The sequence below is a fragment of the Bos mutus genome, chromosome 3 (genome assembly GCF_027580195.1).
Source record: "Bos mutus isolate GX-2022 chromosome 3, NWIPB_WYAK_1.1, whole genome shotgun sequence".
NCBI classification, from domain to species: domain Eukaryota; kingdom Metazoa; phylum Chordata; class Mammalia; order Artiodactyla; family Bovidae; genus Bos; species Bos mutus.
In genome coordinates, this window is record NC_091619.1 from 89,366,780 (window position 1) to 89,394,455 (window position 27,676).

The 27,676-nt window shown below is 47.3% G+C and overlaps 1 protein-coding gene across 1 annotated transcript in view; it reads right to left on the reverse strand.

Moving 5' to 3' along the window:
• Positions 1 to 1,154: 1,154 nt before the first annotated feature.
• The window catches only part of CIMAP2 (ciliary microtubule associated protein 2), a 30,743-nt gene continuing 4,221 nt past the window's right edge, over positions 1,155 to 27,676 (reverse strand). The window contains exons 5-10 of the mRNA XM_005905656.2: positions 22,605 to 22,742; positions 22,324 to 22,467; positions 20,476 to 20,637; positions 19,319 to 19,444; positions 16,509 to 16,642; positions 1,155 to 1,221 (exon numbers count right to left, since the gene is read on the reverse strand). Of these exons, the coding sequence (XP_005905718.2) occupies positions 1,155 to 1,221; positions 16,509 to 16,642; positions 19,319 to 19,444; positions 20,476 to 20,637; positions 22,324 to 22,467; positions 22,605 to 22,742 (771 nt within the window). The remainder of the gene's footprint in view (positions 1,222 to 16,508; positions 16,643 to 19,318; positions 19,445 to 20,475; positions 20,638 to 22,323; positions 22,468 to 22,604; positions 22,743 to 27,676) is intronic.

The following is a 27,676-nucleotide window of genomic DNA, read 5'->3' on the forward strand; positions in this document are numbered from 1 at the left end:
TTTTTGATCCATGATTATGGTATATCTCTCCTTTTATTTAGGTCTTCTTTAATTTCTCTCAGAAGCTTTTTAAAGCTTTCACTGTATGAATCTTACACATCTTTCGTCAGATTTATACCTAGGTATTTCACATTTTGATGTTATTATATATGGCATTTTCAATTTCTATTGCTAGTGTACAGAAATTGTTGATTTGAGTATATTGATCTTATTTCCTGAAACACTGCTGACTTATTAGACCTGGTGTGCACCTAGTTTGGCTTATCAGCCTTTTTGAGGATTCAACAGGACTTTTTTTTCGTAGACAATGCACCTGTGAATAATAACAGTTTTACTTCTTCCGAAACAGTCGTTTTGACATGAGCGAGGAAGTAACTGCTTTTCTGTAAAGCACCCATGCTCTTAAGGTGTCTGAAGTATTTTTATCATGATGTGGGTTTTGTGACTGAAGCCTTGAGCCTGTCTCCTTTTCCCTAAGAATAGCACACTCCTGCCATCCCACCCAATCTCTCTCTGTTCGAAAACAGTGAGGGCAGAAGCTCAGGATACTGTGACCAACTTGTGCAGACCTACCACTGGGCTGGACTGGCATGCCCGTGAGGTCTGACTTGAGGGGTGTAACTGATTGTTCCCAATGGCTGCATGTTCCCAGGAGGTCAGCAACTTCTTATGGCATTTGGCCCTGCCAAGCTTCCAGAAGCATCCTGGGATGGAGATGGAGTATTCCCAGAGAGGGCATACAGCTGCCTTAGGACATATGCTACACTCTGCCAACTCTCTTTGGATTTTACTGAACAGGAGTCAGCATTTTGGCTTTAGAATAGGAGGGGTTCCAAGAGGGTCAACCACATCCCACTCCTTTAGTCCATCTGCTATCTGGCTCCCGTGTTCATGTCACTGGCCAATTTGAATTCTCAGGATAATCGATCTCTGGTATCAAAAGATATCCAGTCTTGCTGTCCCAGAAGACACCGTGACCTTCTGGTAGGTGTCTCCAGCAAAAGTGACCCCACCACACCCTTCCCCCTCTCCCAGGCACCCCCATGTGTCCTTTCTCCAAGAACCCCCATTCCCACTCCTACCCTCCCACCCCCAGATTCGTCTTCAGGCTTTCAGGTCCTCCAGTCACTGCAGGTTGTCCTTCACGGGCAGCTTTAAGGATCTGAATTATGATCCACAGTTGGCACACACTTCCCCTTAGTAAAAGGTGTGATTCTTTCCCTTTAAAAAGACACAGAGAAAGAGAAAATGAAACTGGTCCCTGGGAAGGATGTGAGCCCCCCATCCATGGAGAGGCACCTGTAGGGGAGGAACAGGTACCTGTTGGTTGTACTTCCCAGGAACCTACACTGACTGAGAGGCCAAACTGATGACCTCTAGAGTTTTTCCAACAAAACAGCCTGGTTCTAAGGGCAGTCCTCTGCTAGGTACCTACTTTGGCTTATCAGACCCTCAACTGGTTTGTAAGAACTTCAAACACAAAATCCTAGTGCCTAAAAGATCATTCCAATAAGGACACTGAGGGTCAGAAAAATGAAAGAATTTGCCTAAGGTCACCCTGATGCCCAGGATTCCAGCCCAGAGCCCCTGACCACAGTCTAGCATTCTTCCTATTGCTCGGATTCTTTCCTGAGAGTGGAACACGTGAAGACTCTTCTCTGGTTCACTCTCAGTAACCATTGTGAAGGAGGCATTTCATAAGAACTCCTTGCCTTGTGTGTTTAACAGTGTCTGCCAGCCATTACGGCATACACGTGTGTGTGTCTGCTCGTTGTCTGTCTTCCCCACCAAGACGTAAACTTGATGAAGGCAAGACTTCGATTTCTTTACTGATATTTCTTCTGTATTGTATTGCCTACACTGTTTCAGGTAGTGTCCACCTTGAAAGGTGGTGTCCACAAATATCTGTCAGAGGAAGGAAGGCAGGAGGGAGGGCTCAGAGGGCCACAGAGGCCTTTACAGCCATCTGGTGGGTCTCCAGGCCTTCTGCTTTTAACTCCTCCCCAGTCTACCGCCCTGGCCTGTTCAGAGCCTCGGCTCTCACCTGACGCTAAGACAGCCTCCTTGCCTCCGTTCAGCCCCATCCCACTCCTCCACCCACAAGGCCACAGAGCACCTCTTTAAAACACAAGAGCTACTTCCTGTTAAGCCCCTTTTGAATGTCCAAAAGAAAATATTTGCAAAACACATACCTGATAAAGGATGCATGCCTAGAATATATAAAGGACTTTCAAAACTTAATACGAGAAAATAAGCAACCATTTTTTAAAATGTTTAAGAGATATGGAGGAAGTACATGAAAAGATGTCCAACATCTTGTCATTAAAGAAATGCAAATGCAAGCCACAAGGAAATACCCCTATTAGGCTGTCTAAAGCTGGAAGCAAAAAGGGCCTTATAATATCAAATGTAGGACAATTAGATCCTACATATATTTTTGGTGGAAATACAAACTCGTACAACCATTTCAGAAAATAGTCTGGCAGCTTCTTATTAAGTTTTACATATATTTACCAAGTGAGCTAGATATTCTACACTAGACATTCATCAAAGAAGAATGAAAGCATGTGTCTACATGAAGACCTATATGGGACTGCTTGTAGAACTTTATCCAAAATTGCCCAAGCTGAGAACAACCAAATGTCCCTCTCCTTGAAAGTGTATAAGCTGTGGTACATCCATTCAATGGAACATAAGTCAGCATTAGAAAGGAACAAACTGCTGATCCAAGCAACAACATGGATGAATCTCAAGAACAATGCAAAATGAAACATACAAAATTCTATATACAGCATGATTCCATTTATACGACACTCTGGAAAAGGCAGAACTATAGTGTTGGTAATCGTATCAGTAGTTGCTCGGAACTGGGAAAGGGGGAGGAAACTGACCATAGATGGCACAAGGAAACTTTTGAGGGCGATGGTCATAGTCTATATCTCGCTTATTTTGATATGACTATATGCATTTGTCAAAACTCACCGAACAGGAAAACATTTATACAGCTGTATACCTAAAAAGGATGAATTTTACTGGCTGTAGGTTGTACTATTATAAATCTTTTACAGAAGTTCTTCTGTGGCTTCTCACAGGTCAGATAAGTTGGAGCAGCTTAGCTTCAGAATCAAGGCCTCTAGGAACTGACCTAGCCAACCCCACCAGGCTTATTCTCTGCGATTGCCCTTTACACACTGCATACATCATCCAAAATGAACCGTCCAGTGTTTTCCAGACATGCCCTGAGATTTTTTGCTTCCTTTCCCTTGCTCATGCACTTTCCTCCTCTCTAATTTTTTTGCTCTTCCCTGAAAGAAGTGAACCCTCGTGCAAAGAACATAGCTAGGAGCCCTAGGGAAAGGGGACTCTGCACTGAACTTCCTGAGTCCTCTGTCCAAACTTCCAAATCTCCACCAAAATAGCATGCACAGAGGCCTAGGAGGTAAAAGGGAGTGACCAGGTATGGACAGGGGGGGAGGAGGAAGAGAATGCGGATCATGGTGAAGGCTATTTGTTGCCTTAGCCTTCCTAGGCTCAAAGGGTCCTCCCTCCTGGTCTCATCCTCCAGAAGGCTATAGGCTTAACAAACTTCCCCTACAGCCTGGATGTAGAAAAATCCTGGGCCCTCCTGCCTCACCCTCCTCCTCATATTGCCCTATAACTCTAGAGAAGGGGTTGAGTGCCCTCCCCAGAAAGCTGGGAGCCTCTCTGGGACAGAACTGCTGTCTCTCTGATTCTATTCTACAATGTCCTAGTAGCCAGGATACACCTGGCATTTAGTAAGTGCTCAATTAATTTTTGAAGACTGTACACATGAATGCTATTTCCCAGCAGCAACTTTAGGAAATCCCTTTCTCTCTCTCTGAATTTCAGTGGACCCAATTGAAAAATATTGAGAGTAATTCCTACCTTTTAAAGTTACTGTATAGACTTCCCTGGTCCAGTGATTAAGAATCTGCCTTGCAATGCAGGGGACATGGGTTTTATCCCTGGTCAGGGACCTAAGATCCCAAATGCCAAGGAGCAACTAAGCCTATGCACCACAACTACAGAGTCCGTGCACTGCCATGAAAGAACCCACATGGCTGAACAAAAGATCTTGCAGGCTGCAACTAAGACCCGACACAGACACATAAATAATGAATAAATATTTAAAGCTACTGTGTACAGTAAATACATATAAAATCACTTTCAATATTATAAACTCCAATAATATAAGAATTTATTATTATTATTATTATAAAAATGGATATTTATGATTCAGTTTCAGATTCCTGGACAAGGAATGGGACTTCAGTTTAAACTGTTAAAAAGTCAGTATGCCTACTCAAGTAATCATGAGGAAGTATTGATGTCTGCCATTCACTTCAAATTTTATCAAATTGTAAGATAATTATTGGGAGTAACATGTAAATTTGGCCTGGAGTATAAAACAAAGCAGGTCAAAGGCTAACGGAGTTCTGCCAAGAGAAGGCACTGGTCATAGCAAACACCCTCTTCCAGCAACATAAGAGAAGACTCTACACATGGACATCACAAGATTGTCAATACTGAAATCAGATTGATTATATTCTTTGCAGCCAAAGATGGAGAAGCTCTACACACTCAGCAAAAACAAAACTGGGAGCTGACTGTGGCTCAGCTCATGAACTCCTTATTGCCAAATTCAGACTTAAATTGAAGAAAGAAAGGAAAACCACTAGGCCATTCAGGTATGGCCTAAATCAAATCCCTCACAATAGTGGAAGTGACAAATAGATTCAAGGGATTAGATACGATAGAAAGAGTGCCTAAAGAACTGTGGACGGAGGTTTGTGACATTGTACAGGAGGCAATGATCAAGACCATCCCCCAGAAAAAGAAATGCAAAAAGGCAAAATGGTTGTCTGACGAGGGCTTACAAACAGCTGAGAAAAGAAGAGAAGCTAAAGGCAAAGGAGAGAAGGAAAGATATACCCATTTGAATGCAAAGTTCCAAAGAATAGCAAGGAAAGATGAGAAAGCCTTCCTCAGTGATCAGTGCAAAGAAATAGAGGAAAACAACAGAATGGGAAAGACTAGAGATCTCTTCAAGAAAAGTAGAGATACCAAGGGAATATTTTATGCAAAGATGAGCCCAATAAAGGACAGAAATGGTATGGACCTAACAGAAGCAGAAGATATTAAGAAGAGGTGGCAAGAATACACAGAAGAACTCTACAAAAAAGATCTTCATGACCCAGATAATCACGATGGTGTGATCATTCACCTAGAGCCAGACATCCTGAAGTGTGAAGTCAAGTGGGCCTTAGGAAGCATCACTATGAACAAAGCTGGTGGAGGTGACAGAATTCCAGGTAAGCTACTTCAAATCCTAGAAGATGATACTGTGAAAGTGCTGTACTCAATATGCCAGCAAATATGGAAAACTCAGCAGTGGCCACAGGACTGGAAAAGATCAGTTTTCATTCCAATTCCAAAGAAAGGCAATGCCAAAGAATGTTCAAACTACTGCACAATTGCACTCATCTCACACACTAGCAAAGTGATGATCAAAATTCTCCAAGCCAGGCTTCAACAGTATGTGAATCGTGAATTTCCAGATGTTCAAGCTGGATTTAGAAAAGGCAGAGGAACCAGAGATCAAATTTCCAACATCCACTGGATCATTGAAAAAGCAAATGAGTTCCAGGAAAAACATCTATTTCTGCTTTATTGACTACAGCAAAGCCTTTGACTGTGTGGATCACAGCAAACTTTGGAAAATTCTTCAAGAGATGGGAATTCCAGACAACCTGAGAAATCTGTATGCAGGTCAAGAAGCAATAGTTAGAACTGGACACGAAACAACAGACTGGTTCCGAATCAGGAAAGGAGTACGTCAAGGCTATATATTGTCACCCTGCTTATTTAACTTATATGCAGAGTAAGTACATCATGAGAAATGCTGGGCTGGTTGAAGCATAAGCTGGAATTGAGATTGCCAGGAGAAATATTAATAACCTCAGATATGCAGATGACACCACCTTTATTGCAGAAAGCTAAGAAGAACTAAAGAGCCTCTTGATGAAAGTGAAAGAGGAGAGTGAAAAAGTTGGCTTAAAACTCAACATTCAGAAAACGAAGATCATGGCATCTGGTCCCATCATTTTATGGCAAATAGATGGGGAAACAATGGAAATAGTGACAGACTTTATTTTTTTGGCCTCCAAAATCACTGCAGATGGTGACTGCAGCCATGAAATTAAAAGACGCTTAACTCCTTGGAAGAAAAGCTATGATCAACCTAAACAGCATATTAAAAAGTAGAGACATTATTTTACCAACAAAGGTCAGTCTAGTCAAAGCTATAGTTTTTCCAGTAGTCATGTATGGATGTGAGAGTTGGACTATAAAGAAAGTTGAGCACGGAAGAATTGATGCATTTGAACTGTGGTGTTGGAGAAGACTCTTGAGAGTCCCTTGGACTGCAAGGAGATCCAACCAGTCCATCCTAAAGAAAATCAGTCTTGAATATTCAATGGAAGGACTGATGTTGAAGCTGAAACTCCAGTACTTTGGCCACCTGATGCAAAGAACTGACTCATTGGAAAAGACCCTGATGCTGGGAAAGATTGAAGGCAGGAGGAGAAGGGGATGACAGAGGATGAACTGGTTGGATGGCATCACCAACTCAATGGGCATGAGTTTGAGTAAACTCCGGGATTTGGTGATGGACAGGGAGACCTGGCGTTCTGCAGTCCATGGGGTCGCAGAATCGGACACAACAGAGCGACTGAACTGAACTGAAGATAATTAGAGATGGGTAGAAGGATGATACCCATCCTGGGCTTCCCTGGTGGCTCAGATGGTGAAGCGTCTGCCTGCAACGCGGGAGACCTGGGTTCGATTCCTGGGTTGGGAAGATCCCCTGGAGAAGGAAATGGCAATCCACTCCAGCACTCTTGCCTGGAAAATCCCATGGACGGAGGAGCCTGATAGGCTACAGTCTGTGGGGTTGCAAAGAGTCGGACACGACTGAGTGACTTCACTTTTCAAAAGGATGATAGACAATAGACAGGTGAGTAATAGATGGGTAGATAGAAAGATATGTCAGAAAGCAAGAAGAGTGAAACATTAATGACTGGAATATAAGTGATGCATGTATAGGGATACACTGTAAAATCCTTTCTATTTTGGTGTATGTTTAAAAGTTTTCATAATAGAACATCAACTGAAAAACTTAAGAAAAATAAGCTTCTGACAGATTGAACTGGATGTTTCCTTGCATAGAGTTATCCAGACTCTGAACCATTTCATCAGAGTCTATTCCTTTAACAAATATGCATTGAGCTCCTTCTACGCGTGCCAGCTAGATACTGGAGTTGGAGAATAGAGAAGTTCTGTTCAGTAGGGACCACAGGCATATGAATAAATAATTAAAATATGATGGGAAAATGCTCCGATCTGGGAAGGCTCAAGAGGCTGAAAATAAAGAGACGTCATCTGGAAAAATCAGGGAAGGCTTCATATTTAAGTGAAGTTGTAGAAGATAAATAGGAATTTTCCAGATAGAAACTAAGAGAAGAGTGTTTCAAAACAGATCACAGTGTGGTTAAAGCACAGAGAGTGGTACACAGCGTGGCCTGGCCGGAGTGCAAAGTGGGCATGTCCACACAGCCAGAGGGTGGCCAGATGGAGTAAGGCAACCAGGTTGTAAGAGCCAGACAGGTGACCGGGGGTGGGGGGGAACTTGGTCCATTGGTTGGTCAACCACATTTTAGAAGCAGCTATGGTGTGCCCAGGTCTAAAAAATGAAGAACAAAAGGCTGCCTTTCCCACACAGGAGTCAAATCCCAGGCTGCCTAGCTGGAAACCCAGAACCTGCGGTTTGGCAGGAAGAAGCAGGTGAGGCTTGGGAGTGACAGATGAGAAAGATTGGCTGTCACTACACTCCAGAAGGAGATTTTACAACTCTTCCGCACACATGCACCCTCCCTCGCCTGGACTGAAGACAGCAAACCGTTCGAGGCCATGTTGTGTTGCTACCCAGTCGTAAGTTGCTCAGTCATGTCCAACTCTTTGCGACCCTATGGATTACAGCTTGCCAGGCTCTGCTGTCCATGGGATTCTCTAGCAAGAATACTGGAGTGGGTTGCCACACCCATGGCCTCTCGAAACCTGCCAAGGAGGAGATGCTGACGTTCAGGGTCTGACTCAGAGCCCTGGTCCCCACCCTGCCTGCTATTTGGCTGCGGGCCTCTGAGCCATTTGCATCACCTCTACCCCTCTGTACCTCATTTTCTCCCTATATGGGAAGATAGGAGGAGGGCATGGCAACCCACTCCAGTATTCTTGCCTAGAGAATCCCATGGACAGAGAAACCCAGTGGGCTACAGTCCATGGGGTTGTTAAGAGCTGGACATGACTGAAGCAACCGAGCACACATGCACACACATGCAAAGATAGCCCTGACAATCCCCATAGTCTGTGAACTCTACATTTCTCCACCCACACACACTGGATTGTGGTTACCACTCTGGAGCCAAAGGCAGGGATTAACAATAGCACATCAACACAGAGGAGCTGTGAGGGTCCAATGAGAAAGCCTGGCACCCCACTCCAGTACTCTTGCCTGGAAAATCCCATGGATGGAGGAGCCTGGTAGGCTGCAGTCCACGGGGTCGCTAGGAGTTGGACACGACTGAGCGACTTCACTTTCACTTTTCACTTTCATGCACTGGAGAAGGAAATGGCAACCCACTCCAGTGTCCTTGCCTGGAGAATCCCAGGGACGGGGGAGCCTGGTGGGCTGCCGTCTATGGGGTCGCACAGAGTCGGACACGACTGAAGCGACTTAGCAGCAGCAGCAGCAGCAGCAATGAGAAAACCTGCATCCTTCCAGACTCCATTTGTTCTCATTAATTCTTCTGCCTTAAATTTACTCTAATTTTTTTAAGCTTCTAGAATCAAATGATTGCTTCTGTTGGTTTCAATCTTTCTTATTTAATACTAAAAGCAATTAAAACTATGAATTCTAAAACTATGAATTTTGACAATATTATATAGGTTTTGATACAGAGTTTTCATTGCAATTGACTTCTAAATGAACTATAATGTCAAACTAGATTTTCTCTTAGACCCAAGAACTTTGAAGAATTCTTACTATTTTCCAAGTACTTGGTTTTGAGGGTTATCCTTTTATTGTTAAGTCTTGTTTTATTGTACTTTGTTTAGAAAGAGTAACCTAAAATTATCTATATAGGGTATTTTTAATTTAGATATTTTTAATGAGATCTTCTTAGAAGATCAACTTTTATTAATGTTCCATGAGTATCTGAAAATAATGTGGAGTAAAACATACCTATTCAAATCCTCCAAATAAATATTTATGTCCTTATCTGTCAAATTTTCAGACAGGTCTATTAAGAATTCCCATTATGACTGTGCAAGTTTGTCACTGGTATTTTGGGTGTGTGAAGGTTCATTGTGTTTATAACTGCAACTACTCGTCTTTGTAGGAGAAGGCGATGGTACCCCACTCCAGTACTCTTGCCTGGAAAATCCTATGGACAGAGGAGCCTGGTGGGCTGCAGTCTGTGGGGTCGCTGGGAGTCGGACACAACTGAGCGACTTCACTTTCACTTTTCACTTTCATGCATTGGAGAAGGAAATGGCAACCCACTCCAGTGTCCTTGCCTGGAGAATCCCAGGGACGGGGGAGCCTGGTGGGCTGCCGTCTATGGGGTCGCACAGAGTCGGACACGATGAAGCGACTTAGCAGCAGCAGCAGCAGTCATCTTTGTCCCATTTAGTATTTTGCCTTAAATTCTATTTTGCTTGGTATTTGTATTACCACTTTTTCTTTTTGCTGTTTGAGAATGAGAATGCCTCCATCCTGGTAAATCACAGCTAGATATATTCTTATATTTCATGTCATCTTCTCCTTTCTTGGGCTCTTATGCTAATTCATTTTTCACTTGATTGGAGTATATCCCCCAGTAATATTTTCAGAAAAGATATATTTGGTATACATCCCAAATCCCTGTGCATCTCTATTTGCACATGAATGATGGTTTGGCTACACAGAGAATTCTACAGCCTCAAGTCTTTTTCATGTTGTATAAACAGTGTTTTCTATCATTCATGTTTCAGAGGAGCGGCCCAAAATATGTCTGATTGCCTTTTATTTAGATTGTAGGTTGTCTTCTTAGGTCTCATTTTTGTAAGATTTTTATTTTACCTTTGAAACTCAGAAATTTCACTACATTTTTAGTGGACTGAATGCATATATTAACCCCCATCCCTCCTGAAATCTCACTAAAACAGGAGTAAAGGAATACAAATTTGAAATCATGTACCCACAAGGACAAAAAGAATAGAAGCAGCAGCAGTAAGAATATTTTGGAAGTTGAAAAGCAGATGGAAGAACAGTAACTATGTTAACATACTCAAGAACACTAAATCCCAAGGCAGCAGAAGTTAAAACTAAGAATTCCCTCACCCAAAAACCCAGGTACTGGCAGCGCCTGGTACCTCTGGCAGTGGGAGTGAAAGCAGAACCAAAACAGGGCTACTGATGGAAAGTCTGTGTAATATCAGCTTCCCTCTCCACTCTCTGCAGCCAGAGGAGAGCCCTTAATAAATGAAGACTGCAGAATTGATTCTCTGGAGACAGAGAAGTTCTCTGTACAGGATGACACCAAGCAGAGTCAATGTTATGAGTATCCTATTTATTAATAAAACAGGGAATCAAATGGGAGTTCGGTCACTAAATATTGAGACCTCTAGGTTCTTCTCCCCAGCATAAAGCTCTGGCACCCAGGTTTACATCTCCCAGAACTTTCTCTGGCCAAGGCCAAGAGGAAAACATCTAACATCACTGACATTGAAATTCCCCCAGTGAAAATACCCAGCTTGGTCATGTTACGGTTAAACCCATGAACAGGTGCTCCAGGGGGAGAACGAAAACTGCCTCAGAGTCTTCAGCAGGATGTTCAGTTGGACATGAGTGCACAGTTAAGGATCACCAGAGGGGCTTCCCTGGTCCAGCGGTTAAGAGTCCACCTTGCAATGCACGGGACACCGGTTCAATCCCTGGTCCTGAAAGAGTCCACACGACTCGAGGCAACTAAGCCTGTGTGCCACAAGTACTGAGCCCACATTCTAGAGCCCCTGAGCCACAACTACTGAAGTTTGTGCACCCCAGAGCCCATGCTCTGCAACAAGAGAAGCCATTGCAATGAGAATACCGCACACTGCAACTACAGACTAGACCCCACCCTCCGCAACTAGAGAAAGCCCATGTGCAGCCACGAAGACCCAGTGCAGCCAATAAATAAATGAATTAGAAAAGTGATTACCAGATATTTGAGAACATTTTTTCGTATGGAAGACTGAGGCCAAAACAAACACACGGGGAAAAAAAGAGAGAGAGAGACAATGACAGGAAAACTTGTCTTAATAATATCTTCAAAGGATAAGAAAGCATTGTGTCCATGAAATAAAAGCATGCTGTTACTAAAAGGGACATTCAGAAGACAAACATAACTCTTAGAAATTCAAATATGAACTCAGAAATGAAAACCTCAGTGAATGAATGAGAGAATATTTCTCGTCACCTGAAAACAGCTCAGTCGTACCCAGGGCAGAACCAAGCACAGACTAGGCTTTTCAAATGAACCAATAAATGAAACAGCATATAAAGAAATCTTTCTTCCCAATGTATTACCTACCTTCTGTGCTGCATAGCACAGTCCTCCATACCCAAGAGCCCAACTGAGTCAGGACTTCACGAACAATGAACTTGAGCCCCAGGGAGAATCATATACCAGCCTGACCATCAGACTCTCACAGGTATCTGCTGATTAGCTCCCATTCAGTAACATTCATAAGCCTTAATTATACCTGGCCATGTCCTACAGGGTATAAAGCATTCCCCTTTTACAGATGAAAAACCTGAGGTCTAAAAGACAAAGGTGACTCTTGGCTGGAGACAGGTCTACAAGGAGAACCCATAATTTGTGTGGTCAGCTTCAAGAGTTCCTGTTTTTGTTGTTGTTGTTGTTTTTTATTCTAATGATAAAAGTCACGTTTATTTGGAAAAATTCAAACATTTCAGAAATAAAACAAGGCAGAATGCCAAAGACCCTCCAGGTTTAACTATGGTCAGCATTTTGGGGCCTAGTCCTCCATAGTGCTATCTATGCATAGGGCAGTGCATTTTTAAAAAATAAGGTGAAATTCCTCCCTTTCCTTTATACATTTAATATGCCACTATAATTGAATGTTAAATAATATCCACAAAAAGGAACTGGTGTTATATCAAGCTAGTCAGAATCTCCAAGGTATAAAAAAATGATTTGCTTGGAGTGGGGGAGAATTTTCTATTACAGTACAATCATTATATCATAAAATTAACCACATTTAGTGCATTCACACTGTTATGAGGATTTCTTTAAGTCTAATAAACAAAGAATTTCCAAATAAAGGAGCCATTACCTTTAAAGACACTACTTTAAAAACATTTGCCAAAAATTCTCACTTTGGCAATGCGTCTTTAATGGATTGTTATTCTATTTTTTAAAATATTCACACAAACTTACTCTTTCAAACAAAGTTTATAATAAATTTATTCAATTCACCCTACCAACCCCCTTACAATTTGATAAAAATGGCATTAAATGTGTACATCAATGGGAAGAATTACTATTTTTCCAATATCATCTTCCCACCCATGAACATGGTATTCTCTCCAGTTATTCAGGCCTTTTTTCAATATCTTTTAGTAAAGGTTTCTATATTTTTTTTTCATTTAAGTCTTAAATATACTTATTAAGTTTATCCCAGTGCATTTTATTGTTTGCGTGCCTAATAGGAATGGAATCCTGTTCTTCTTCTCAATTAAGTTTTCTATTTGTTGTGGTAGCAGAGGAAACTTTATACACATTACAGCACTAGCTTCCCTGGTGTTACCGTTTTAAAATGAACTCTCGGATTTATTTAGGTAAACACACATATCATTATAAATTGTGATGATTTTGCTCCTTTATTAATATTTTTATTCCTTGTCTTACTATGTTTGCTAGAAACTCCAGAACAATGTTGAACATTCCCAGTGATATAAGCATCTCTGTTTTGTTCTTGACTTCAGGAGAAATCTTTAGTATTTTACTCTCACATTTAATGTTTTTGACCTCCTCTTTCAAAGCTCCCACCCTCCCTCAGGACTCAACTGTCTCCCTATTTCTCTACAGTCTGTATCAAATATCTGTCTGAGTAGAAGCTTTTCCTTGGGTCTTTAGACAACAGAGGGTGGTTTAAGCCGTTGTGGTTTCTTTTCCTGGATCATGTGCACTTCCAGCCTCTGTAAAAACTTAACCCTTGTATTAACAAGACAGAATTCTGTCAAGGTACTGCAGAAGCTAAGGGGCAAGCCAGCACTTAAACATGCCTACAGAGTGTCATCCACAGGGCAGGGTGCATGTACATGCATGATCTTCTTTAACACTTAACGCAGACTCTACAATGTGGTAATTTTGTTCACTCTCACTTTTCAGATGAAAGTCTGTCTCCAAGTAACATGTCTCATGCCACATAGCTGTGTAGGAGACACAGAATTCTGAGCCAGGTTAAAAGGGAAATCCTATAACTCGCACAGGCCTAAATGTTGGGTGTTTTAACAGTGGTGAAGGGACAAATTTGTACCAGAAGGGAGGCAGATGTGCAGGGGGAGAAAGCTGAGGGTCCAGTGGGAGTGGGCCATCCTTCTCTCCTCTAGAGCCCTTTGCTGAGCAAACAGTATGTAGGATGGGGCTTTGCTGACAGGTTGCAGGGGAGGGTTGGCCTTGCCAGAATCAGAGCATCACACTCTTCCCAGCTCACCATCCCCCAACCCTTACATGGGCACTGGTGTGTGGAAAGGGCCCTGAACTAGAAAGAAAGGCCTGGAGCCTAGCCCCAGCTCTATCACCATCAGCTGTGTGACCGTGGGCAAGTTGCTGCACTCTCGGGTCCTGGTTCAACACCTGTAGAAGAAGGCTAGCCACCTTGTTTAGAAAGGGCAACACACTTTTGCACACGAAAATAGTCCGCGTGGCTTTCAGTTAAACAAGGAAGATGAATCTGTGCATTTACTTCTATTCCTTCCTGCAATTCACTGAATGAACTATAAAGGAGTTGTTTTTAAACAGACGAGCAAGAAAGGGAGAAGAGGTATCAGGGGACAAGGATGTTTACAATTTTAAGGAAATGCAAAGTGCAGGGAGTCATGAGCAGAGCTGAGAGGGCCTAAGAGCAAGCTGCCTGCAGCAGGCAAGCCAATGAGAAGCTTGCCAGCTCCTGCCACAAACCCCAGAGATGCCCAGAAATTAGAGCCACAAGTATCTCAAAACGCAGGAGCGAAACTGCTGAAAACAAGAGGAAAGTCAGACCCTCTGCACCACACACACTTTGCCAACCCAGCAGGAGGCTGGAGGGTTATTACTGAGAAAGAGAGTCAGGGTGGCAGTGGGGGAGCTCAGTGGATGGTGGGCAGACAGGCACTATAGTAAGAATAGAGGGAGTAGGTGAAGTCCATATACTGACTGGGACTCCTCAACCCTCCTTCCCTTAAACACCAGCAATCACATTCACCACCATCCCTACCCCTCAGGATATAGGATTCTTGTCTAGAGAAGCTAAAAGGTGCCACTGAAAATGCCTAGAAATATTGACTTTAGAGTCTCCCAATGAAATGACCAGATCACCATCTTCGCTCCCAGTGAAGCCCTACCCAGACCCATAGCATTTCTTAGTGCTTTCTTCTCAAATATGAACAAGTGAAAGAAAAAAGGGGAACTGGGAAGAAGTGGAGACAATGCAAGGAGCAAAAGGAAAAGGAAAGAAGACTGTCATTGTCGTCCTTAAATGAAAGAACACCCTGCATGCAGAACCAGGGGCTAGTAGAAGATAAAAATGCAATCCACACTGCAAAAGAACCCTCGGAAACTTAAAAAGATGAGATTCAAATTTTCAAAAGGCAATAGCAGGGTCTGAAATGTTTAAAAAAAAAATAGGACAAAAAAGGCAGAAATAAGAAACAAGGAAAAAAAGAACAGAGCATCAAGCCAGAATGTCTACCATTCATCTAAAAAGAGAGGAGAGAACACAGAAGACAGGAAATCACCAAAGACAAAAACACAAAAAATTCTCCCAGAATAGAAGGTCCTAAGCTTCCAGAAGGAAGGAACGCATCAAGGACCCAAAACAATGGATGAAAATAAACTCACACTAGACCCATTATCTAAGACTTCCCTGGTGGCTCAAAAGGTAAAGAATCTGCCTGCAGTGCAAGAGACCTGGGTTCAGTCCCTGGGCTGGGAAGATCCCCTGGAGAAGGGAATGACTATCCACTCCAGTATTCTTGCCGGGAGAGTTCCATGGATAGAGGAGCCTGGCGGGCTACAGTCCATGGGATCACAAAGAGTCGGACACGACTGAATAACTAGCACTTTCACACTTTTTTCAGACCTGTTATCATGAAATTTCAGTACACAAGGGACAGAGGGACAGAAAGAGGATCCCACAAACTTCCAGATAGGAAGGTGCAGGTTGCCTACAAAGGACAGGAAAACCAAGATGGCATTGAAATTGTTAACAACCACGCTTGAAGGTCGAAGGCAATGGAGCAAAGCCTTCAAAATTCTCAGGGAAAATTATTTCCAACTAAAATTTTATTTCCAACCAAACTACTGATCAGCTGTGCAGGGAGGAAAAAGAATCTTTTTCAGGCATGCAGCCTATCAACAATGTCACCTCCCATTATCCTTTCTAAGGAAGCCATAAAAGCATGGGTGTCAATCAAGAAGGAAGACATAGGTCCACTTTGATTAAAGACACATATATATCTATATACAAAAGCTGGTTTTCCCTGAGAGATCTGGTCCCATGGAATATGGTCTTCATGCCCACACGAGAATTTCCAGCAATGGAATTTCCAATTCTTAAGTTCATGTTTATTCACCTTTTAACATTCCTGAAGTTGAGATTGCATGGCAACTGGTGGCACAGCATCTTAGTTTAGTAAAACATGGAGGCAGCTAACATTCACAGTTTGACAGTCAGCCATGGTATTTCATGCATATTTTTTCTTAGGTTTCCCAACTTCCTGAGATGAGTTTTACCAACCCCATTTTCAACACCAAGAAATAGACGCCCCGTGGTGACTGCACTCAAGGCAATCCTAGACTGTGTGGGTTGTGGGTGAGGGAGTCCGTGTCCATCGAGTTCCTTTCCTCCTTACCACCAGCTATGGACAGAGTATCTCACAGTCCTCCACTCATTTGACAGCTGAGGGAAATGAGGCTCAGAGAGGTTGATTGATGTGCCCTACCTCCCACAGCCAGTATGCATCAGAGCTGGCATCTGAACTCTTTCCATTGCCACAGCTGTTTGGCTGGCCCTAGGGACAGCAGCTGTGTTCCCATGGGAACCAAGCATGAGCACACCCCCGCCCAGCCCAGAGTAAGCCCCTCTGTGCCCTGGCCCTCTGCTGGAGCTCCAGCGACACTCACTGCATGATCATCTCCCGCACTGGGTCCGAGGGGTAGCGCTTGGATCCACCCATGAACAGGGACCGGTATCGCTGCCGACAGTCCTTTGTCTCCAACAGCTGAGTGTTGAGGTAGCGACCCACCCCTATGGGGTTCTGCACCAGAGAGAGGAGGCAGGACATTAGCAAGCTGGATGCCTGGCCTGGAGACTCAATCTCCAGTCTCCCCCCCCCGTCTCCCTATTCCATCTGTTACAGATTGAATTATGTTCCCCAAAGAGATAGGTGGAGTCCTAACCCCCAGTACCTCAGAGTGTGAGCTTATCTGGAAATAGCTACAGGTATTACCGGCTAAGATGAGCTCATACTGGAGTAGGGTGTGTCCTTCCTCCAATGTGACCAGTGTCCTCATAAGCAGGGACACACAGTGGGGAGATGGCCATTCAAAATGGAGGCAGGGTCTGCAGCAAGGCATTTACAAGCCAAGCAGTTCCAAGCATCACCAGCCACCACCAGCAGCTTGAAAGAGGGCAGGAAGGATCTCCCCTACAGGTTTCAGAGGAAATGTGGTTCTGTCAATACCTGGATTTCAGACTTCTGGCTCCCAGAACTGTGAGAGGGTAAATTTCTGTTGTTTCAAGCCATCTGGTTTGTGATACTTTGTTATGGCAGCTTTGCTACCTTATGTAGGAAGTTAATACCCCATCCCTTGGACTGCAAGGAGATCCAACCAGTCCATTCTAAAGGAGATCAGTCCTGGATGTTCTTTGGAAGGAATGATGCTAAAGCTGAAACTCGAGTACTTTGGCCACCTGATGCGAAGAGTTGACTCACTGGAAAAGACTCTGATGCTGGGAGGGATTGGGGGCAGGAGGAGAAGGGGACGACAGAGGATGAGATGGCTGGATGGCATCACCGACTCGATGGACGTGAGTTTGAGTGAACTCTGGGAGTTGGTGATGGACAGGGAGGCCTGGCGTGCTGCAATTCATGGGGTCACAAAGAGTCGGACACGACTGAGCGACTGAACTGAACTGAACTGAATACCCCATCCCACCCAGAAACTTGGGTTGTAGGTATAAGAAGCCCTCGTGGAGAGGTTCAGAGGGGAGATGTTGCCTGTCCATTGTGACTAGTGAGGGCAGGAGGAAGGCAGGACAGGAACCCGCTATCCGTACAGAATCTGTCCCAAGGTCAGACTGGGTCTCCAAGTGATGACCCTCCCCCTGTAGGAGGTTCAAGCTGGAGGTGAGAAAAGGAAGACGTGGGGCCTTGACTGGCTCGACCTCACAAGAACAGAATGGGGCAGGGGGTACTGGCACACGGGGGCCGAGATATCACTGGGAGATGAAAAGGTGGAGCAGAAGGGGGAGAATTGGGGTCTGGGGATGCGAGATGGGGCAGGAAGAGCTTAGTGGCAAGATGTTCCCAGGGAAACCTGGAGAAATACACAGCTTAAAAATACACAGCTGCAGAGAGCGGAGGGGCAGGGGGTGGCGCCATCCACGCGGGAGCAGCAACCATGTCAGTTTCAGGAAGCTGTTCTGGGCCAGAGAAGCCCTGGGTTGTTGTTTTTTTTTCCTAAAACCAAGGCTTTTCCTTGTCCTAAACTGTAATAATGCGTCTGATTTTGGTTTCCTTGAGAGCTATATTTCTGTCTGTCACCTGTGTACTGGCCCCTGTGTTTCCCACTCTGGCCCACTCCTCACTCCCACTCCCCCAGTCTTTTTGGAGTTTGTGACGCTAATTTGAAATGGACAGTGTTCTCTTGAGAGCACGTGAGGTTGTTAAATTCCCGCTAGACATTTTTCTAACATGGCTCTAAGGTCCTTGTTGCCATTTGTGATAAGTGATAGGTAATTTATTGGAAACATGTGCATACATTTATATTCAGAGGAAATTATAGTTTGCACTGTCTATTAAAAGATCTTGACTGATTTAAAAAAAATACCCAGCTGTTTGGAAACAGGCAAAACTAACCTGTGCTAATGGAAGTCAGGACAGGAACCACCTGATGGGGACAGAGGTTGAGGGGGTGGCCCTGGGGGGCTGAAAACGTTCTTCAACCCTCTGGGGGACCATTGCACAATGAGTCCATTTTGTGACCTGTCGTGGAGCTACTCATTTAGGACTCGTGCTCATTTCTTTATGGTTATCAGACCACAGGAAAAGGCGGGCTTGGAAAGTGAAGGGCAGGAATGAGAAACAGAATACTCAATGCCATCTAGCAAATGCAGAAGGCCGGCACACGAGCTCAAGAGTGTGGCTGTCTTACAGGAACACCAACAAGCTGACGATGACATCTTACACGCGGGGCGGCTGCCACTGGTGGGGAGGGGAGAAGGGTCAGGAGGGCCCTTGCTTAACCGGAGACGAGAAATGGGCCAACTCCCTCAGGTATCCCTGAGGCCCCAAGACAAACACAAAGACAATGGAGGGAGCATTCCCCTGGAAAATAAGAGTGTGATGGTTCTGGGTGATGTCCATTAGCACAGTGGTTCTCCAACTGGTCCCTGGAACAAGCACTATCAGCATGGCCTGAGAACTCATTAGAAATGCATGTTCCTGGGCCCCGCTCCAGGCTTACTGAATCAGAAGCTCTGGTTTGCAGCCCAGCCATCTGTATTTTAGGAAGCCCTCCAGGTGATGCTAATGCCCACCCAAGTTTGAAAAACCACTGCCTTAGAGCAATGAGACAGCGGGGGTACGTGTTAGTCACCAACCTGGTGGGAAAAGCAGGTGGGATCCACTCCCTCGGAGCATCAGTTTCCAGGGCTGCCTGGAGAGGGTTCCCTGCCCCTCACCGTGTGCCCCCCACAAAGACCTACTCGCCCAGTTTCCTATGATCACCTGGTAGGCCTTCGAGCCTGTCCGCTTGGAGGACAGCAGGAAGGGAGGCTGGCTGGTGCGTTTGCACTCCTTCTCTGGAGGAAGCCACATACCAGGACCAGATGTAGCCTAGGAGAGAGGAATGAAGGCCGGAAGCTTGAGAGGGCAGGCGCTGGTCAGCCTGGGGCCAGGGCAGGTGACCTCACCTACCTGGCAGCCCTGGGCCTGGAGCCAAGAATACTGGGAGGCACCCAGCTACCCCCAACTCACCTGGAGCCCATTCTCTAGGGGTGAAGGGGCCCTGCGGTGCCCTCATGACCACTGCTACCCGCTCTGTCCCTGCCCATCAGCCTGACACCTCTTTCCAGATTCCCGGGTGGGGCCCTCCGGGTCTGGCAGGGTCCAGAGAGGTGTTCCAGAACCCAGCCTGGGGAGCGGAAGCCACTCAGACTTTGGAGCTAGTTGAGCTGGGCTCCACTCCCAGCTCCTTTTCCCCTTTGCTGGGAGCCTGGGCAAATCCCTTCTGATCTCTGGGCCTCAGTTTTCTTTCATGAAATGTAAAAGACAATCCCTTCCTCAAGGAGGCTGAAAGTTGCCTGGCCCAGAGCAGGTATTCAGGAAGTGTTGGTACCCTTGTTCATTCCTCTCCACCCCCTCACCTTCCCAAGCCCTCAGCGATCTATGGGGGGCAGACCATGCGTGGGGGTCAACTAAAGTCCAGAAGCTACTCAGATCACTGGCTGCTGAGCCCTCAGAGAGGAGCCCACCACTCCTCTGAACGGAACAGGTGTGTGCTTCTTACACTCAGCCCACCTCCAGATTTCCCCTCATCCTCTCTGCAGGGGAGAGAGGGGCAGAAATGCCCGCTGAGCACTTCCCGGCTGCCAGGCTCCTTGCTAGAGACTCTAGTACTAACCTCATTGAATTCTCACAGCCACCTGGTCACTCTCACGGGACAAGTGTGTAAACCAAAGCTCAGACAGTGAGAGAGACTGACCCATTGAGACCAGTGAGTACCAGACCAGGATTGGGAACTAGGTGAGTCTGGGACCCAAACCTGGGCTTTCCCCTGAAACAGCCACCTCCATCCCACCCTGCCTCTGCATAGGGAGTCCCCTTCCAAGAAAAGAGGGAAGGAAGGCCACTGCGGGGACACTGACTAGTTTTCGGGGGCACTGGCTAAGGGTGGTCCAGTAGATTCTTTCTGTAGGGGTTTGCGGGTTGCGAGGAACTTTTGAAAAAACTCCACGCCTCTTATTGTGATGCAGGTTAAGCTCCTCCACGAAGCTCTGGAAATTCGTCAGTTCCCTGGGTCTTTTTTTCTGAGAAACAGAGGGGGATAAAAGAGATCTGTTATGCCAAGAAAAGCAAGGTCTGTGTTTCCAGAGCCTCCCCACAGAGACAAGCAGGGGGTCCAGCCGGTGGCGGGGCAGGCAGGTGGGGGTCTCTAACAGCCCCTCCTGTGTGCTACACCCTGCAGCCCAGCTTGCCTTCATCTACTTCTTCCACTTGCTTCGTGGACATTTACTGACATTTATTCTAAGCAGGAACGATAGTCCAAATACATACAAACCAGTGTGATGGGGGAACACTCAGGATTCTTAGGGCAGTGGAACTACTCTGTATGACACTATAATGGTGGATATGTGTTATTATACATTTATCTAAACCCATAGAACACACAACACCAAGAGTGAACCCTAACATAAGCTATGGACTTCAGGTGATAATGTGTCCATGTAGACTCATTGTCTGTAACAAATATTCCCCTCTGGTGTGGATTACTGATAGTAGGGGGCTGTGCATGTAGGGGGTGCAGAGGACATATGAGAACCTGTACTTTCTGCTCAGTTTTGCTGTGAACCTAAAACTGCTCTTGAAAATGCCTATTTTTTCAATAACACAAAATCTTATCCTGTGGACTGGGCATTGGCTGTAGGGCCTGAGAAGGGTCCAAGGACCCTATGCTGTGCAGGACACCTTATTAGCTGGTCATCAGGAGGACTGGGAGGCCACAGGGAGAAGCCAGGTTGCAGGGAGGGGCCAAAAGTATATCAGCATTTCACCACCACCCACCACCCCTCATGTCCTAGCGCTCCTGATGCCTTGATCATAGGCTCCACCTCCTGCTAACACTCTGCCTAGTTTTCACTTGTGATTGTGTTTCTTTTTGCATTAAAATGTAAGTACCACAGGGGGAGGTTCCCCTGCAGCTAGACAATTACCTGGACCAAGGTACACATGAGTTACATGCGTAACGGGAGTTAGATAAAGTGAAAGTGTTAGTCACTTAGTCGTGTCAAACTCTTTGTGATCCCATGGACTGCAACCCGCCAGGCCCCTCTGTCCATGGAATTCTCCAGGCAAGAATACTGGAGGGGGTTGCCATTCCCTTCTCTAGAGGATCTTCCCAACCCAGGGATAGAAGCTGTGTCTCCTGCAATGCAGGCAGATTCTTCCAGTTGCTATGAAAGCAAAGCCCAGGGTGCTAGGGAATCACATAACAGGATTTGGTGGGTGCAGGAAATGGTTGCACCAAGCTAAAATTCTACCTCAGTTTCTTCTCTTGACCCTCCAGTTCTCTGCCACTAACCCAGACAGCTTAGCTGGGTCTGCGGTGGCTGCAAGTGTTTGTAAAACAGCAGGACACCCAGGCTGCACCATCCAGGTCTCAGCAGGCCTGGTGGCCTCCAGGCCTGGCACTGTGACCACTTGCACCTCCTCTGTAGTTCACGCTGGTGCAGACAAGAAGGGACTGGTGGTGAAGCCAGACAGCATCCCGGGGTTCAAATCCCAGCTCTGCCTCTTCCAGCTGCGTGGCTAGCCTCAATCTCCCCATCTAGCACAAAGAGCCTTATCCCTCCGTTGCTGGGAGTGGGGAGTGAGCAGGATATGGGGAGGGCCCCCTGTTCCCCCACCTCCCCCTCGCAGAGCCTGGCACACAAGGTGCTGTGGATGAGCGAGGCTGGTCTTCCTGCCGGGGAAGGCACAGCCCGTCTGGCACACACCTGCACAGAGTAATGTCCGTAAGGCTGGGGCTTGCTTCGGTCACCAGAGAAAATGTCGTAGGGGCCACGGGTGCCCGTGATTTTTGCCAGGCACACTTCAATGCCACTTTTAAAGGTGTACGTGCCCGGTGCCAGACCACTCCCCTGGAACAGAACACAGAGGACAATCCCTACAGGTACATCACCCTCTTGGGGCCTCAGGTTCCCCATCTGCCCTGGGACTCCCCCCACCCAGGGCTGTACAGGAAGCTGGGTGAGGCCTGGCCAGGGCAGGGGGATACCTGATGAGCCAAGGGGGGCGGCTTGTTGGCCATTCTGCACATGAGGCCCTCGGAGTGAGACCGGTTCCAGGCACTCTCCTCCAGCTTCGTGAATGGGTTGCCCTTCTCCCCATAATTTCCAGGCCCTGGATAGTAGTTCTGGGGGTGGGGGAGGGATACAAAGGCCATTAGTCCCACTCCTTGTGCTACTGTGTGCACCTGAGGGAGAGATGCCCCCCAGAGGGGAACGGGATTGTCAGAGACCCTGCATGTTAACTGCCTTCCAGAAACACACAGCACTGCGGGCCTGCGGGCCTCTGCCACCGCTCAGGACTTCAGTTCCGAAATTCAGATTCTCGAGACTTCCCTGGTGGCACAGTGGATGAGAATTCACCTGCCAGTGCAGGGGACGCGGGTTCCATCCCTGGTCCCGGAAGATCCCACATGCTGCGCAGCAACTAAGTCTGTGCACCGCAACTACGGAGTCCTTGGGCTGCGACTGCCGAAGCCCGTGCCCCTGGAGCCTGTGCTCCACGGCAAGAGAAGCCGCTGCAGTGAGAGGCCTGAATACCACAACCAGAGAGCCTGCACACAGCAAAGACTCAGCACAGCCACAAAAAATAAGAAAGAAAAAAGCTCAGATTCTTCCCTGAGGCCCCACTAGTCTGTCCAACTTATCCCTCACAGCTCCCTTCCTAGGTCTGACACTTCAGCTAAAGTGAGGTTCTTGCTGGTCCTCAAACATACGCAGTCTGCCAAACTCCCTGCCTTTGCTTGCTTGTGCCGTTACTGCCACCCTTCCTGTCTTCTTGACCTTGGAAGATTCTAGTCCTGCAAAGTCAGCTCAAATGTCGTCTCTCTTGAGAATGAAGCTATCCTTCCCCTATCCCCAGACAGCCACTTGCTTTGGTGATCTCAGAAATCCCATCCATTATACATACCCCAGTGTCGTAGCCCTGCGTTAACATGAATGGGTTTTCCACTGTTCTGTGAACAGTGCTGTGACCTGGAGGTATCTGGAGTCCCAGGTTCGAATCCTGGCCCCTCTGCTTCCTAGCTGAGTGATCTTGGGCATGCCACTTAAAAGACCCTCCTTAGCCTCATGGTCCATATTGTAAGCACAGGGACAGTGGTACTTTCTTCCAGCGTAATGAAAATGAAAGGAAATAATGTCTTTAGAGCCTCCTGCACATTCTCAGCCCATAGCACATGCCAATATCTGGTAGTCAGAGTCGGGTGGCTATCTTGACAGAGGGGGTTGGGGGAGCGGGAAGTGGTGGAGAAACAGGTAAGAGAGGTTGAGAACTGGTCATGGGTGGAATGAACATTTGGGTCGGAATGACCCTGGCTGCAACAACTGCCAGGGTCAGAGGTATGGCCTTTCTAGGTGTAATGAAGAGAGCCACCCTGCAGGGTAGGTGGGTAGACGGGTGGGTAGGTGGGTGAGAGAGGGGCCATCTTTGGGTAAAGATCTGGCAGGATGTTTGCTGCTGCATTGCATCTTTTAGCCACATGGAGTCGCTGCTGCTCCACAGATGATGGCTCAGCCCTGCCTCCCTCCAGCCCCTGGAACCTCCCAGAAAGTAGCCCAGAACTAAGCCAGGCAGAGAGAACAGGGAGCTTTGCTGGGAGAGTCAGGCCACAGAGGGCATCAGATTTGTTCACCCTCAGAGGAGCAAGACTGCTCTTTGCCTTCTTCCAGGACCCAGGGTTTCCAGGTGTGTTCAGGAGAAAAGCCCCAAAGTAGGAAGGTGGGTCCTGGCATCAAGTATTAGGTGCTTTACAAGCCTTAACATCTTGGCCCTAGAAGCAACCTGATGAGATCGGATCAGTGCCACTGCAATCAACGGATGGGGAAACTGAGTCTCAGAGAGGGAAACCTTGTGTCCAAGGTCCCCCCTCTGGAAAGGGGTGTGTGTGCTAAGTCGCTGCAGTCGTGTCTGACCTCTGTACAGCCCCATGGACTGCAACCTACCAGTTCCTTGGTGCTGACAAAAGGGACTAGTTCAGACCCCATCTCTGCCCCTTCCAGCTGCGTGGCTAGCCTGAGTCTCCCCATCTAACACAAAGAGCCTTATCCTGCCCTTGCTGGGAGTGGGGAGTGCTGTTACTGCCACTCTTCCTGTCTAAGGCAAGAATACTGGGGTGGGCTGCTGTTTCTTTCTCCAGGGGATCTTCGAGACCCAGGGATCAAGCCCAGGCCTCTTACATCCCCAGCATTGGCAGGTGAGTTCTTTACCACTAGCGCCAGTGCAAGGGTTTTACCTTCTAAATCCATGTGTGATCTTTCTGATCCTCTACTGTTTCCCAGACAGTGAGCATCATGACCTCTGGGGAGAACTTAGACGTGAGGGTCATAACAAAGCAGCAAGAGCAGCTGCTCAGGGAGCTCAGAGGCCAAGAAGAGCCCAGGGCTGGCACTCTGTCAACAAAGCGCCACCTCTCCCTTCGACCCTTCAGGATCAGAGGTGCAGTAACACATGTGGGCTGATGTAAACGCCCCTGATTTTAGCTAGAATGTTGTTTCAGGCCTTTGGGAACCTAAGCAGGAGTGATTAATTCTGGGGGGGAAAGGTGTGTGGGAATGGAGAAATTGTCACTTGTAATTTTTTTCAGCTGGACCGTGAAGAAGAAGAAGGATCCCAGAAGATGAACGGGGAGGGACAGGTCCCCCAGGTAGAGGGGGCAGGAAGAGCGCCTTTGAGACAATGGGAGAGGTACGCTAGAAGAGAGTGGGATGGCCCTGAAAGCCAAGCAGGGTGTCCAGACTTGATTCTGAGGTATGGGGGTTGGTGCTTAAGAAGGTGCACAGCAAAAATAAATAAATAAAAAACAAGTATGATGCTGTTGGAGAAGGCAATGGCACCCCACTCCAGTACTCTTGCCTGGAAAATCCCATGGATGGAGGAGCCTGGTGGGCTACACAGTCCATGGGGTCGCTAAGAGTCGGACACAAATGAGCGACTTCACTTTCATTTTTCACTCTCATGCATTGGAGAAGGAAGTGGCAGCCCACTCCAGTGTTCTTGCCTGGAGAATCCCAGGGATGGGGGAGCCTGGTGGGCTGCTGTCTATGGGGTCGCACAGAGTCGGACACGACTGAAGTGACTTAGCAGCAGCATGATGCTGTCTCAAGGGAGGAAAAAAAAGGAAGAGGGTGGTGGGAGGGTGGGGCCTGGGAAAGAGGAGCCGAGGAGAGAAACTGATGAAGGGACTCCAAAGCTGGGAATCCTGGTGTCCCCACAGCCCAGGGAATGCAGAGCGTACTAGGAGGGGGATGGAGGCAGATCCCAGGCCAGCAGAGAAGGCGTTGACTTTGCAGGGTGTGGCTCATCAGCCCTGTCCTCTCTGGGGAAGGATTCACAGGCCCTCAAGCAGGCACCCAGAGCTTTGACCTTGGCACTGGGGAGGCCCCCACGGGGAAGTCAGCAGCCTGTACAGGTGGCATCTGTAGGCCTGTCCCACCAGCAGTGGGGGTACGACTGCAGGGACCAGAGGCCAGAGGAGGCCAGTCCAGGACTCACAGCAAGATGACAGTGAGAAAATCAGGCCTTGGATGTGAGCTCCCCCTGCTCAGTGCCCCCTCCTTGAAACTCACTGTCTGGCCCTGAGCCCAGGAGGGCAGCTCAGAGAAATCCCGCAGGGCCTAGTGAGTTACCGCAGCAGCAGATATGGGGACCAGAGGGGAGGAGAGACAGCCGGAAGGGAGGGACAGGCCATGGGACCTTCACCTGCTCAGCCAGCCCTCCCAGAAGCCCCAGTGTTGAGGACCAGGAGGAAACAGCCAGCATCTGATCTGTTCCCCCAAATCCTCTGCCTTCAACAGGGCTGGGCTCTGACATCAGACCTTGTCCTCCACATACCGTCAAGGGACAACGCAAGTGAATCAAGTGCAGTGGTTATACGTGGAGACCTTGGATTCAATCCTGCCTCTGCCACTGAGTAGCTCTGTGACCGAGGGCAGTCACTTAACCTCTCCGTGCTCATTTTCTGTCTGTAAAGTGGAGATGATAGTGCCTGCTTCATAGGTTGTTGTGAGGACTACATTAATTAGTATACTCAGGTGCTAGAACGGTGCCTAGCACGTGTCGAGTGCTGTGTTAGTGTCAGCTATTATTGCTTTAGATTTGAAGGTAGTGACTCATTTTTCAATGCCTCCAGACAGCCCCCCTCCTACAGGGCAGTTACAGCTTCTGCACCTGAGGACGCATGTGTACATCCCCTGAAGGGGGCAATGAATAATCTCCAGGCTCCATAGGAGTTTTCACGGTGAAGAGATGTGGAGGAAAGGCCCTGCCTTTGTGGTTGGACATCCCCGCTCCTTGCCTGCTTGGCCCACTGGGGCAAGACATTTATCTTCTCTGAGCCTCCAAGGACTGGTCTGGAGTGGTTATAAAAAAAAAAATCAAGAGTGTTTCAGAGAATGGGTACTTAGCAGGCAGGTGTGCCCTTAGTACACAAAGACCTACCTCGTGCCTACTATGTGCCAGGTGCTGCCAGGACCAGGGAATTCTGCAACGAATCAACCGGGCAGATGTGTCCACCCTTGGGGGCTGCTGTGCTCTGGGAGAAAGACACACTGAACACAGCCACAGTCGGGGCTCCTGGGACAGGGTGGCATCTCACAGGGTCAGGTCAGACCTCGGAGCTGAGAGCTGAGGGGGGTGGAGGGAGCCCTTAGGTGAAGGGGATGCGGGAGGAGGAACAGCATTGCCGGTAGGGGAAGAGCAGGAGCAAAGCCCCCGTGTTGAGAGCTCATGGCACACTGAGGAGGGAGGAGGATGGGGTGTCCAGCACAGCATGGGGGCCGGGGAGGGGGGCAGTGCTGGCAGTGTGGGTGTGACCCCATCTCTGCCCTTGCTGCCTTATAGAGGCGGTGCCCACTCAGTGTCCTCCCCCCATGAGATGGCCATCCCTACCCACATGACACCATGCAGCCCTCCTGCCACCCCCACCTCTCACCACCATCACCTCCTATCTGAATGCCTCCAACCACCCCCCCAACATCAAGCCCTTCTCCACTGTCCTCCAGCAGCACCTGGAATCAAACCTGGGGCCTCCACCTTGTCAAAGGTCCTCATGTCTGGGTCCTC